Source organism: Serinus canaria, chromosome 2 (genome assembly GCF_022539315.1).
Source record: "Serinus canaria isolate serCan28SL12 chromosome 2, serCan2020, whole genome shotgun sequence".
NCBI lineage: Eukaryota > Metazoa > Chordata > Aves > Passeriformes > Fringillidae > Serinus > Serinus canaria.
The window spans coordinates 86,717,926-86,732,451 of record NC_066315.1 but is presented as its reverse complement, the minus strand read 5'-3'; the positions used below and the strand labels follow the sequence as shown (position 1 = coordinate 86,732,451).

Genomic DNA, 14,526 nt, shown 5'->3' with positions numbered 1-14,526 from the left:
GGTGAGGTTTATTTTTTTTTGGGGAAGAACAGATAACAGTTCTTGTTTTCTAGTTTGCCCATTATTTGTAACATGCAAACATGTATAATGCTTCAGTTTATGGTACACTTCTGAAGTTTTATTTTTAAACCTGTCTTTGAGTTTTTGGGGTGGTTGGGTGCATGAATTGTAAGCAATTTTCAGTTAATTTGTCACAAGATTTTAATTGAATACTTGTTTTGTTCAGTGCCTGTAATTTGGAGTTTAGAATTTGAAGGCAAGCGTTAATCTGGCCATTAATCTGGCATTTCTGTAGCACTTTCATTGCTTATTAATTTCAGTGATTTGGGAATATAAATAGTACAACATGTGAAATTATATTTCTTGTAGAAAATTTAGCTTTTTGACCTGTTTTGGTATTTGTTAATCACACAGTTTTAAGCTGTTCTACAGTATAAAACTGAAATTATTCTAAAATCTGCTCTTTAAAGTTCTTCAGATGCTCACTCTTCAGTATCACTATAAACTGACACTGTCAAACCTTCTAATAAGAGGAAGTCTAAACTGCTCTTGGAGAATTTTTTAAGAGCTTTTTGTTTGCATATGCTGCTTCAGAAATGTCTCATCCTTCATTGAGTAGCTCCAAGATAGACTCTCATAGTCAAACCTTGATTGAGATTTGGGGAGGTTTTCCTTTTTGTAATTTGCATTCAAAATGAGTAATCCAGGGAGAAAATTCAGTAGTAATTTGTTTTTTGTAGTGTTAATTGGGACATTAATACTATGGTTTTGGAGTTGCAGTAGAAACTGCTAAAGATCCTTAAAAATGTTATGAGAGTAAGTGGGTATATGATTGCATATTTGTAAATGCCACTAATATTTGTTCATCTGTTTATATAGCTTGCTGGGAAATCTAATGAAGTAAAACTAATATATGTAGCTATTTAAATCATACCATTTAAAAATAAATGTACATTTGTTTCTTTTAAAAAAAATATTTTCTAGGCACTTATTCTTTCTGCAGTTGAAGATTGATATTGCAGAAGGAAGGTAATAAGAAGAATCTTCACTTTCTCTATAATTCTTTCAAAAATAAAATTAAAAAGCCTTTGACCTGAGGGTATTGCTGCTGTAAAATTATCCCAGTTATCCCATAAATATGGCTTGTGAAACGTTGTTTTTAAGGAAAATCACGTTGCTAGGAAATATTACAAACTTTCTCATAGCTCACTTATTAAGAACAGTTTAGAAGTCTGTTGTGAATGAACTGTAGGAGATGCTGTGTGTCAACAGCATCAACCACAGTCTCAACCACAGAAATATTTATGCAAGGCTTGGTGTGCCAGGCATGGAATTCCAAACCTGGGGACCCACAAACTAGTGCAGTAATCAGGAATAGTAATGGGCAGTTCATGCTATCGTTTCTCATTTCAGGGTTATATTACCTGTATGGTGGGCATATACCCAATGGTTTATTTGGCTGTGATTTCTATGTGCTTGTACATTAAAAAAAAGGTAACAAGGAAGTCATGGTCCAAGTATTTGCTGCCAAATGTTGCCTACAGGTGTTGGCATTTTTTCTTTTATAGAGTCAGTTTTGGTCATAAGATCAGAGCTGTCTTTGTGCTTGGCACTTGGGTAATTTTAATGTTTGTGTCTCATTTTAAATACACCAGAACACAGCTATTAAAGTAATGTCCAGAGCCCCATAACAATAGTTTCTCCTTTTTCTTTCCTGACTAAGCATCCAGCAAGAGTTTGAACATGTCCTTTTCTGATTAGTTCCTTCCATATACTTAAGAGACTGTTTAATCTCTTGTACTGTGCTTTAACAATCCAACTTAGTAAGAAAAAACTCAGATACTCTTTTGAAAATAAATTAGTCTTTGCATACAGAACTAACTGTGAGACAGTTTCAATAAGACATACATACAGCTTATGTTTAAATAAAATTATTTCCTCTCCTTTCCAGGTTGTCATGCCCCATTAATTCTGCTGTTGTCCTGGCATCATATGCAGTACAATGTAAGTAACAACCAACCATTATTTTGTTAATACATTTATTTGACTAACTACTTTCTTGACTCTTTGGCACTGAAAAGTCAGGAAAGATTTCTTTCCTTATCTATTTTTGCAGAGTATTCAGTATGCAGGTTAAGGTTATTAGAACAGCCTCCAGAGGTAGTCTAAATAGAAAAAAAAAAAAATGATACAAGAATAATGCTGCTATTTATGTGTGCTTCTGACTTCTGGCTAAAAAATCAGGTTTGCATTGTCAGTGGAAACAAAACTGTGAAACTGACTGTGTGTTACAATAGCCACGAGAATGCATTCCAAAGGAATAAGTGGTCATCTAGAGAACAGATAAGAGGAAGGTAAACTCATGATTAAGAAACTACAGTGTTCTTACACAATGTTTGTTTCATGGAATTTAGTTTGTTAGTTGTGTAAAACTGGCCCTTTGCAACACATTTAAGGTGACTTTATAAGAACTTACATCTTTCTCATCTGCCTTCAGCTAGCAAAAAAATTTCAAATTATAATAATAGATAAACATCATTTGTAGGAAAACCAAACTGGGGTCTGACAATGCCTCACAAGCAGCCTCAACAGATAGGTCTTCCTCCAGCTGTTTTTCACATTCTCATTAAACAAATAAAGAAAAAAAACCAGGTTGGGGGTTTAGTGGAGTTTGCATATTTGTCAAAATAGTCAGGGAAAAATAAGCGAGAAGAGTTGTGTAATTATTTGGCTGTATCTCATTTCTTTTATGGAAAGGCTAACAAGGCCCACAGAAACAATTGAGATAGTTTTTGTTTGAAATAAGAACCAAGCTAAAATAACTAAAGTGTGGTTTTCAAAGAGGAACGTGATAAACTCTTACTATCTGTTGAAACCCTAAGAGTCTATGAAACATTTGCTTTTATGTTAAAGCATATCATATGTTGCGCCCTTTTATTAAATGAAACTATAATCAGATTCAAGCTTCAGTAAGAACAGTTGAAATTTTCCAAATTTCCCATAGTCCCAGTTTTGGTACCAAATTAAATCCATCCTGCTCTGGTGTTTCTGAGGCCCAGTAAGGGCACTTGAAGGCAGAAACACTCTGCACCGTTAGGATTGCTAAATGAATTGGTGATCCGATTGTGCTAAAGCTCAAAAATGAAGAATTTAAAGGTTTTATCAAAAGGGAAATTAATCATGCTATATCTAGTGTACCCCAAATCTCCAAGTTGTTCCTGCTTCCCCTTCAGTTTTACGACTGTTCCCTTTTTAGTACTTAGACTAGGATACCTACTAACACAGTTATCTGTACTACAGGAGAATGATAGAAGGACGGTGAAGATTGTCAAAGGGTACTAGTGTTTTTTAGTCATTTCTTTTATGGTATATTCTGGATTTTCCATTGAGCTATTTTTCTCTTTTTTCAAACTTCTGATAGAGCTGCTTTTACCAGGTGGTGGGGATTTTTTTGTTTCTTTTTTAATTAAAAAAGCCACTGCAAGTATAAACCCAAATCCAAAAGTAACTATTTTTTGCTATCTGATTTCCTTTCTGCTGCTGTTTTTGTGATCCTGATATTTATTCTCTACATTCTGGTAGGGAATGAAATGTTTACTAGAAAGACATATTCCCTCAAGTTTGGGTTTTTTTTTTTTTTTTTGCTTTTACCTGAAGATGATGGCATAGGAAAGACATTTTTGAAATGAAGGGTTTTGGTCTCCTTACTGAGTCATGTTTGCTGTGATTCCTGACAATTGAAATTGTTTTAAGTAGTTTTCTATTAGCATTTTACTTTCTAATCATGCTTAGTAGGAAAGCTGAAGTTCTTGGTATGAGGTAGCTGCTTATGAGAAATCCATTGTCTGTGGTTGTAATGAATCAGTTCAACCTGAGCTATTTACTGCCACTTCTTGGTGGCTTTCAGGTTACTCTCATCTTCTGTAGCTACCCTTGTATGCAGAGGGGGAAATCCTTGTTGTCCAACAACCTTGTGGGTTGTTTATTTAAAGGGTGTAGCAGTTGCTGCTGATGGGAGGGCTGAAGCCAACCTCTTTCACAGTGTATGAAGTCTGGTGTTTGATATTTCTGCTCTTGCTTCTTAACTAATGTTTTTCCATGTACTGGTTGTATGGTTGGCCTTTAGAGGCTTTGTCTGAGTTTTGCAAGGGGACAGTTTTTGGTGATATCTGCTGGGATGCTGCTGCTCTGTAGTGCCCTGTGCGCAGGCATTTGGTTCTGAAATAAAGCTCTGACATGCCCCTCTGCCCTGCTGCAGCACACCCTGCCTTGCCTGGTGGGGCTAAGTTACAGGGGAATGCAAGTGGGTGTGAATACTGTGTCTGAAGAACATGTGACTCAACCTGATTACGAACATACTTCAGACACTTCAAGAATAAGTTGTTAGTGTATTATCAGGAATGTGCTTTCGGACAAAACAGTCCGTGGATTTTGAAGTTGTTTTTTTTTTTTTTAAGGAGAACTTGTTAAGGTACGTTTCAAATAATTTCATCATTGTGAAGTTGGAAGGATACACTCATACTGAAAAAAAAACTTGATAAATTGTGTGGTTTTGGTAGTGTAAAACAGAAATGTTGTACTGTCCATAAAACCAATTAAGGAAACCTATACAGTATGACTATTTCTTTTTTAAAATTTCAAATGGTGATTTAGCACCACTTGTTCCTGTCACTTCAGGTAGCAAATTGCCATTTCCAGGCAATTGTTTAAATGCCTAGCTACTGGTATGTAAGAAATCCCATGGGTTTTGTGAGAATATGCTCTTATGTTAATAAATCCATTGCTGACTTGGGACTTGAATCTGAAGCACAGCAATAAAGTCAGCAAAGATGTTATGAATGCTTCTAAGCTTGTTTTTTCCTGAGCATCAGTTGCTCTTGTCTCCTGTGGTACTGCTCCTCTCAGCCCTGCTTTGAGAACCAGGGATCATCTCTAGCACACTGCAGTCTGTCTTTGGGACTTTGTTCAGAAAGAGGTTGACTGGTTGCTAGAGCTTCCAATGGACTTTAATCTCTTCTAAGGAAAGGAAGGCTGGTGATGATGAGGAGTCAAGGAAAGCTGAATTTAGTGTGAAAGTCTCTCAGGAGCTGGGAAGAAAAGTGTTACGATTTTGGGAATGCCAGAAGATTGATGTCCCAGAGATAGAGGTGGGCTGTAAGACTTAGAGAAACAGCAGCACCACAGTGAGGCCTGACTCTTTCTTCTGACTTGCCATCGTTTTGCCTTACTTTATAAAAATAAGGTTGACCCCCTCAGACTTCCTAGTTTATGGAAACCTCTTTCTTTTCATGGTTAGCATTTGGGGATTTTTCTGTGTGTGCTTCCTACCCATGCTTTCTTGAAGTGAAATAGTGCTCATAAGGACATCTCATATAAACTGAGAGACTTGCTTACAGATCATCCAGATTTCTGCTTCTTTCCAGGTCATCTTTAACCTTTGTGTCTTAGAATCAAAATCAGACTGGATTAGCAGAGACAACTTTGAGCTGAATTTCCAGGGTTTGAAATTACTTACTAGGTGTGTTGGGTAGTCTGAGGATCGTGTGCATGTCACATCTGTTCTTCTGAAGCCTGCATCAATGCTGTCCAGCCAGAGGTACCTTTTATCATATCTAACAGTACCTGTCATTAGCAGTGCCAATGTTATCTGTGTGATGGTGATGAAACTCCCAATACAAGAATCAGCTTGGAGAGATAATTGAAAAACATTTCCGTTTACTTCCATATAGTTCACTGAACTCTAGATTGCTCCTCCTGAGTTTGCTAGCATCTCTGTACAACAGATCTTCTAAGTGTCCTGATTGTTTATATACAGCAACTTTCCAGCTCTTTTGAGCTGGTTTTCCTTAATTATATTTTACAGTTGTGTTAGGCAATACAGAAGCCACTTTAGGAGATCATTGCTTGAAGTATTGTTTGTGATGGTCTTCCACTAAGCCACAAATAATTTTTTGAACTGTAACACTTTAAAACAAGGTACAGTCTCCAGAGTGGAGAATCCCAGACTGGGATACTGGCCAGTGCTGTGGATGAAGGAGCTGACTTTCTGCAGTCTCTCATAGATTTGATACTACTGTTCTTCTGTATTTTGAGTTGGATAAACCTATTAAATGTTTTTGTGTAACATAACCAAAAAGGGGGAAAGAATATTTTCCCAAGGTCAAGGTCCATGTAATACAGTATTACACTCATGGTAACAGCCTCAAGTTGCACCAGGTTCTGTATTAGGAAACATTTCTTCACCAAAAGGGTTGTCAGGCTTTGGAAGAGGCTGTCCAGGTGAGTAGTGGAGTCAGCATTCCAGGTGGTATTTAAAAAATGGGAAGATGTGGCACAGAGGGATATGGTTTAGGGTGGGCTTGGCAGTGCTGGGTTAAGGGTTGGACTCAATGATCTTAGAGGTCTTGTCCAACATAAAAGACTTTGTGATTCTCAAATGAGTAGTGATGAATGCTGAGAAGCAACATATATGGCAGAGGATCAGATGCATTAGTTTGGTAAAGCCTCACAATGTTTTGGGAGTACTGGTAACTATTCCTTTAAGTCTTTTATCCCAATGCCTCCTCAAAATGAATACTCTTTGTACTTTGGATTATACTTTGCTTTTCTCAATAGTTTTTTTGATTGTGTCTGTATGGTTTCTGAAGTACATGTTGTATTTGAGATGCAGAAACAGCAACACAATATACTTTATAGTTTCTAATTTGTTTCTTCCTTTTCCTTGTGACTATTGTTTTGTGTTGTTGTTTGACTGTGTCTGGGTTTTGAGCTGCTGATTTTTATTTTTTAGTTCTTTTAATAAAAGGCATTACAATGACTGGCTCATTTTTCATTCTGGAGTGGTAAATAACTTGGAGACTACCATTGTGCATGCATAGTTTTCTCTATTTTTCCTCTACAAATGTTCCTTTGTTTTTATTAATGCCTAATTTCTCATTCTGTCTTACCACAAAATGGCCAGCTGTTGTAAGTGGTCATAAGCAGCTATTTACAGTCATGCCTAGGCTGAACATTTTGTAAGGGCTCTTGAGTGTGAAGCATTATTTCCTTTTACAAAACAAATTAGTTTTAACTCACATGATAGCTAGTTCTGCTTGTCCTGTAGGGACATCACAATTTCTTAGGGACTGAGTGGGTTAGCATTCATGTTCCCATCCTTATTTAGATAAAGGTTCCACTTGTTGAAACACCTTTCCTTCTCTCAACATACACTTCTGTGGATTTTGGTCCTTTTAGAAAATTTTCTCTGAAAACCATTTTCAACATGGTGTCATTTTGCTCATTCCAATATGTCTTTTTAGTCTGTCTTTAGTAAGCATCTGCATTTTTATGTTGGTTGTTTGAAACTGAATTCTGCTGTAGCAGATTGTTTTCTGATTCCAGAAACATTTTAACACTTGAATAATTCTTAGTTACTGTTCAGAAATAGTTTATGCTAGGAAGTTCATCTTTCTTCTGTTCTCTTTTTGTGCCAAGAAGCAATCACTTAAAATTTCTAAACTGATTAAACTGTATAGATTAAGCATATTTTCTTTTTGTACCTCAGTGTTCATATGAAGATAAATTAATCATTAGCCTTTAATACTACATTTCACCCTCATCTCAAGAATGTGAGTCATTATTGCTGTCCTGGTTTGGAAGCCAGCCATATGATCCTATGTTTTAATCCTGAACTGCAGTTTTATATGTGAGTGTTTTTACAATTTATATGCAAGACTCTTCCTGTGGCATGTTTATTCTGTTGCCCTGTGAATATGATCTTTATATGTAGTTATCCTTTTTTTAAAACAGACAACTCAATTCACTTTTGTGCTTTATTCATTTGACCTAAAATATCAAAATTGCTATAAAGTTACAAATTCAGTATGAGCCTGCTTGATTATTTTCTGATACACTTCTCAGGTCTATAGAAAGTTGATATTTAACCAGTTTCTACAGACTAAGTTTTGTAGGCATTCCTTTGGGTAAATTTGTCCAAATGATCTATAACTGATTTCTCATCATCGTTAGCCAATGAGCCATTCATACATTTCCCTTCTTGTATCTGAAGTTACTTGAAATGCCCATGTGCAGAAATAGGTTCTGGTGCTATTACTTTGGATGCAATTCTTTTTCTTATTATTTACAAGCAAAGTCTGTAGAATTTGAGAACAATGTCATCTTCATCTTGAAGGATATCTGAACAAATTACTTTTGAAAAAAGTATGAAGACTGTTTGGCTTGTTTAGGCTTCAGTAAGGCATAGACAGATCCTATGCTCTGTAAATATATGATCTCAAGACTTGTGTTTCAAGCACTTATAAGCTCTTACTTTATTGAAAGTTTGTAGAACTAGTGTTTCGGCATGGCTACTTGGCTATTGAAATCTTCTTTTACTAGAAATTAAAAATCAATATTCTGTTTTTACTGGATATGTCCTTTTAAATGAAAGGTTTATCACTTTCCTTTCTTTAAAGCTTTTGATATTGGATATGTAACTCTAAAATACAATATTCTAATATTCCAATATCAGGGGTTTCTTTTTTTTGATTTGTCCTTGGTTCCACTTTCTCTCACTTTGCTCTATATTGTTTGCCAGTTATAAAGAATTAAAGACCTTCAGTGGTCTAGAATGGAGAAAGGTTAAAACACTATTATTTTTATACTGTATCTTCATTGAGTTAGTATCTGCTGACTCGTGATCAGAGCACAAGCTATGTCAGGAAAAACTCAGATTAGAAATAGGTCTTTAATGTTTCCTGCCCTTCTTTTCTCTTCTGGAGAAAACCAGTAAAGAGTTAGAAGCATCATGGGTTATTATTCTTGCCAGCGTCTCGATATGTCCTAACTTTTTTTCCTGCTTGGATAATTAAATTTTACACAAGATCATTAGTCTAGCAAGATGTTTCTCTTCTGCTGTAACAGCTGGCTAGGGAGTTGGAGAAGCTAAATTGCTCCCCTTGTTGGCATGGCCTCAGGTAGCTAGTAGCAAGAGGGGAAAAAAACCCAGAGTAGTCTGTTTAGAAGATTAGAAAGAAGACTACCTCAAAATGTATGAAGGAATAACAGTTGTACATTAGAGAAGGTAAAATTACAGTAAAAATATCTTCTCCTGTTGCAAAGAAAATTGAAGTAGAGAATGACATTATCTTATTTCTGGCAATCTGGTCTTTTCCCATTGGCAAGATTTGAATTCAAACTGGCTGCAGCAAACCTCAAAGATGTAGATTGTTTCATAGAAAAGATGGGTTGTGTTAATACTAGTAAAGGAAGGGATCCTCAATCAACTACTGTAATTGTGAAATTGTGGGTTTTATTTTACACTGTTATTAGCATACTACTTATTTCTAAAAGTTTCAAATTTTCACTTTTACTGTTGTTGCCTTAGACTTAGCATTGTCAGGCTTGGACTTTTGTCAGTATGGGGATATTTCTAAAAATAATTTCAGTTTCTTATGATACTTCTGCATTGCCTCTCTTGGTTGATTTGGTGCTTTTTTATTTTGGTTTGTTTTTATCCATTCTTGTTTTTTTGTTTTTCTTCAGATAGATTTTTACAGTAATGTTCAAATACATGTTTTGGCTCTCATGGAAAATATTTAGTCCTTTGCCTGCCATTTGCTAATTAATTTAAAGTTTAGGCTACCTTTGAAAAGGAAGAGCTAAGTAGGCAAGACTTTCTGCATTTAAAGTAAATTAGTTTCTCTTTATCATTGCCTTTTTTATTTAAATATTTCTCTTGATGCACACAATTAGGTGTGCAACTATATTAGCTTTTGACTGCATTTTCCTGGGAATTCTACTGTTTCATTGTAGTCCCATTTCTGGACCATATAAATCATGCAATTTGAATATATATATGTGGCAAGTATTAGTTATTCCCTGCATTACAATCCTACATAATTTTATGTTAAATACTAGGTGTAAGTTATTTCTGATGTGCCTCTCATGCCCCTTAACTTGAATCACTTAAATATCTCTTTTGTACTTTTTAAAAAATTTTCTGGAAAATAGTGTTAATGTAATTGATAGTAGATCGTAAAAGTGTGCTCCTGAACTTTGATTTAATTGAGGAGCTTTTGATGCTGAATTGTTTGCAGCTTATCAGTTACTTTCTTTTGTGTTTATTTGCAAATCATATCAATAATTTCTGGGAAACTTTAAGGCTTTGTAATCACTATTCCATATTCCTTATGAAAAAGAAGGTTATTACAGGTTATAGTTATTTACTTTTTGTTGCAGCTTGATAATGTTATGTGTCGATCAGCAGTTATTTCACATTTTCTGTTAAGTAATTCACAGCTGAATTTCTAGGACAGTGTCATAGTTGGTAGTAGAACGATTTCCACCTGAATTTGGGAAGAGTGGATGGTTTTTAAGTGACAGATCTTGTTGAAGACTTCTAATATGTTCTAGTCAAGTAAATATGTCAAATTGATTTCATTTGCCATCTCTTACTGAACCAATTTGGTATTCTCTGATGTTACAGTGCTGCACGTCTGTGTCAGCACAGCGCATGACATCTGTGTGGTGCTGTTACAGGTTGTGATGCAAAAGTGAGGCTACATAAGTAACTAAATAAAGTACTGAGTCATTCAGTGCCTGAGATTATAGTTATGGTAAGTGTATTTTGGAAAAAATCTTACCTCGCTGAGGTCATACAGTTCCCGATATTCAACACTTCTTGTCTGTTGGGAAATAATTGGTAATTTCTGCATTTTCCCATATGTGTATGTGTTTTAATAAGAAGGAATTTCTTCTAAACAAAAATCCAATTAACTATGAAAACTTTTTATATGTGTTTCTTATTTCTTAACAGCACAACTTGGAGACTATAATGCTTCAGTGCATTGTTCAGGATATCTTTCAAATTACAACTTTATACCGGAGCAGAACAAAGATTTTCTTACCAAAGTAGAAACGCTACATGAGCAACACAGGTAACGTGAACTTTTAGTTTTCTCTCACCTTTTGAGCTTTTAAAGGAAAAAAAAAGATGTCAAAAGGAAGATTCAAGTTCTTAGTAGTTTCATTACAGCAGCCAGTTGTATTTCATGTAGCTTCTTTTAAATGAAATACTTGGGTTTATCATAGAGATGCTAGATCAATTATATGCAGAATATGATGCTAATGCGTTGAAACATTTAAATAAATTTCTAGTTATAACCTCCAGGAGATTAGTTATCCTAAATATTATTAAAGGCAACAATCTAGAACACTATACTAGATGTTTGAGGAGTTTGCTGCATGAAGAACATTTGATCATTTTTCAAATTCTACAGATTTTTTTTGGTCTGTATATGTGGAAAAAAACTCCAAGAAATGCCATAACCATAAACCACTTCAATTAACTTTGTGCTTTCACTCCCCTCTCCTGAGTGTAATATAACTGCTGCAACAGATTATTCCAGTCAGTGGGCTGCTAATTATTTTTTCTGACCCTGCTGATTTGTCTCTTGTAAGACTGCAGCTTTGGAATTAGTGATGTTGATCAGATACTTGCAAGCTGAATGCAAATATACCAATCTAAGAAATTGTCTGTGAGCAAATGAAATCCAAATCTCTGTAGACTTGTTTTCTCTGTCTGTATCTTAACTGCGGCAGAGCTAATTCCCTGCTCTCTTAGTTTCTTTGATTTATACCCTGAAATATTTCCATTTGCATGTCTTCCTAATGTCCCTCAGCTGCTTTTTTCTCATCTTTCAATACTCTTATTTTTTCTTCTAATTTCTTTACTGCTAGTGGGTGTAGTGAGTATTCTGAACCTCACGTGTGGTCCCTAGCCATCCAGAGCAGGCCTTGTCATTTGTGGGGCAAAAGAAGATAACCACTGAACTCTTAACTCCAGCTGTCCTTTCTGTTGGAGATACTAATCTGGGCTGCTTTCCAAACAGTTCGTGTTCAGGCACACAATCGCTGATGCTTCTTTCTACGCCTTCCAAATTAATTTGCAGTTTCCAATAGGCTCAGTAGTTTTTTGAGGGGAAGTTTTTAGACAGGAATGAATAAACCTGCTTGTCCTTTGGAAGCAGTCACCTTGGAGACCACTGAGGGAAGTTTCTGAAGAGCCTTGGATTGGTTGGGTTTAGTTGGTATTTAGTGATGTGGTAGCAAGAGTTGTAAAACTGCAGAGCAATGATCAGAAGTTAGCATTGGTCCAGACTGAGGTGTGGAGGGGTCTGTTGGAAAGACTCCTTTCTTCTCTGTGTCCTTTCAGTGATATCAATGCTTTCATTGAGTGTCTTTGGGGTGAAAAAGCCTTGATGGTTGAGAAGTTTAACATCTGTATTGGAATTAACAGAGATGATGGTAATTGAAAGTCTGAATAAAAATACTGAGTAAATTGGACTGGAAAAAAGTTTTCTTTATTGTTTTAAGACGTCTTTCGAAAGTTAGCTCTTAAGGCAAATTTACTTCAGAGTGCGAGGGGAGGCAGACTAATTATTGTGTATCCTGGCAGGATTTCTTGCATATTCCTTTGGCAGTCGTATGTCTCAGACGTGAATTTGACTAGATCAGTGCCAAGAGCATACTTGACAAGAATGGTTCTGGTGTTCACCAGAGCTGCTGGGAAGGAAAGACGGAAAGGAAGAATTCACTTTTTTACCCTTTGAGAGAACATTGTTCCTTTGGAATGAAATTTCTGCTAATCTGGAATTAGAAATACTGCTGTAAACCATATAGGTTATCTGTAAGTTATTATAGCTTTGAAATTGATTTTCTTATATTACAGGGTTTCAAAGCCGACCCTATAAACATCTATCCCTTTTTCATTATTTAGTGTCTATGCTTTGGGAAACTTTCGCAAAGGAAAATAAAAAGGTTTGAATTGCTGAAATACAGACTTCAGAAATTATGTTATATCTTGTTAAGTATTGTAACTCAGCACAAGGTTTTTGTTACCTAGTTCTTACATTGTTTTTCAAAATCTGAGGAAGTATTCCTTGAACAAGTCCATGTCACACTGTTCTGTGGCCAGTATGTAGCTGTTAAGAAAGCAGCTGCTGTCGTGTTGAACTGGTATAGCTTCAGAAATTTTCCTTCTGTGTTCATCCCTAAATCAGTAGAGGATTTTTCTGTATATAGTTGGTTCTAACATGGTTTTCCTGCTGGTTTTTGCTTAGTAACATTAGCAGCCTGAGATCTTAGGATGCAGATATTGTCCAAAATGGTAAGGTTTTCATAGTGCTTGCTACATCTAGTTTGAAGAGAAAGATGCCTTTGAAACTAAAAGGGATGCTGATATTCCAGATGAGGTTCACTAGTCCTTGGGTATCAACAACTATAAAAATTGGAACATCAAGACCAGTTTCCTCTTGCCTGTTTATCTCACTGAATAATTACCATCTGCTTAGGGACCTGAAGGTTTCATTTCACCTCTAATTGAGTAGGAGGGTGTAAAAACAACGAGTAAAAAACCTAAGTCTGTGCTGAGATACTCGTTGGCCTTTCAAGACACAAGGCATGACTGGTCTGGTGTAGAGGGAGTTCACAAATTGAGAATTAAAATTTGAAGGCATATCTTGTTAGTGTGCAGCAGACTTTCTGAACAAAGTACTTGATCAAATTATTTAAAATGACAGTAATGTACTCTTGCAAACATACCCAGCATCCTTTTATATAAATAAATGGGCATTTCACATTGGTTTGGTTCTATAATTTTCTGACACAGTGAGAGATATAGGGTCTACTAAAGTTTTTCAGAATCAAGCTGACAATAGTCAGTATACATGTAGATCTGAGAAACCAGTTTAGCTCAGTATTGTGACAAACAGAAGTTTTCTTAATCTTTGCTCTCTTTTTTCCTGATATAATGCCATCCTCAAGCCACACTGGCAAAGGCTTTCCAGTTCAAGGTAGCTTTCAGTTTTCTGCAGCATGATGTAAGATTTCCTAGAGTGGCTGTTTCAGGGCATTGTATTTGGATGGCTTTTCATTTAAAAAGAAGGATATTAATTGGAAGTAATAGAGGCTGGAGTTCTTGACATAACTCCATGTTATGTCAATTTTTTGCAGGTTGTACCTAAATTGCATTTGATTATAATGTGATTTTATGCATGTTGTTTTGGAAGCTTATCTAGCAAAGAGTTTTTTTTACCTGTACTTGTAGAAGATTTCTTACAGACAAGAAGGTCAAATGCTTTTATGATTTTAATGTCTTAGCTGGAGGAGAAAAAAATATTTTAGGACTTACAGATTTTAGGTAAACTTGGATGGCTTTTCCTTGGTGAGTTTCATAACTTTAACTTTTAGTCTGTTCTCTCCCCTTTAATTTATTAGTGCCTTCGTGCTTCGTATCTTTCTTCTACATGACTTCTTTCTGAGAGACTATGGAATGCACAATATTTACAGATATAGCTTCTTATTAAAAAGTCAGATTTTATAGGGGAATTGTTTCCTCATCCCTTTAAACAGATAACAAAAGATTTTTCTAAAACCAGCTAGTCCAGAGTGGCTAAGGTAATAAAAGCACATATAATTCATTTAAGTTTTTGGGAGTACTTTAGCAGGGCATTCGCCAGTAAAGAAATTGTGGCACTGTTTAAT

General features: G+C 35.7%; 1 protein-coding gene across 4 annotated transcripts in view; it reads left to right on the top strand.

Moving 5' to 3' along the window:
- The window catches only part of PTPN3 (protein tyrosine phosphatase non-receptor type 3), a 172,752-nt gene that overhangs the window by 92,410 nt on the left and 65,816 nt on the right, over positions 1 to 14,526 (top strand). For 3 of the 4 annotated variants that reach the window (XM_030228777.2, XM_030228771.2, XM_030228806.2), the window contains 3 exons: positions 985 to 1,029; positions 1,952 to 2,004; positions 10,799 to 10,919. In XM_030228777.2, the coding sequence (XP_030084637.2) occupies positions 985 to 1,029; positions 1,952 to 2,004; positions 10,799 to 10,919 (219 nt within the window). Of the gene's footprint in view, positions 1 to 984; positions 1,030 to 1,951; positions 2,005 to 10,798; positions 10,920 to 14,526 lie in introns of those variants that run through there. The other variant, XM_030228818.2, reaches the window with a different exon arrangement.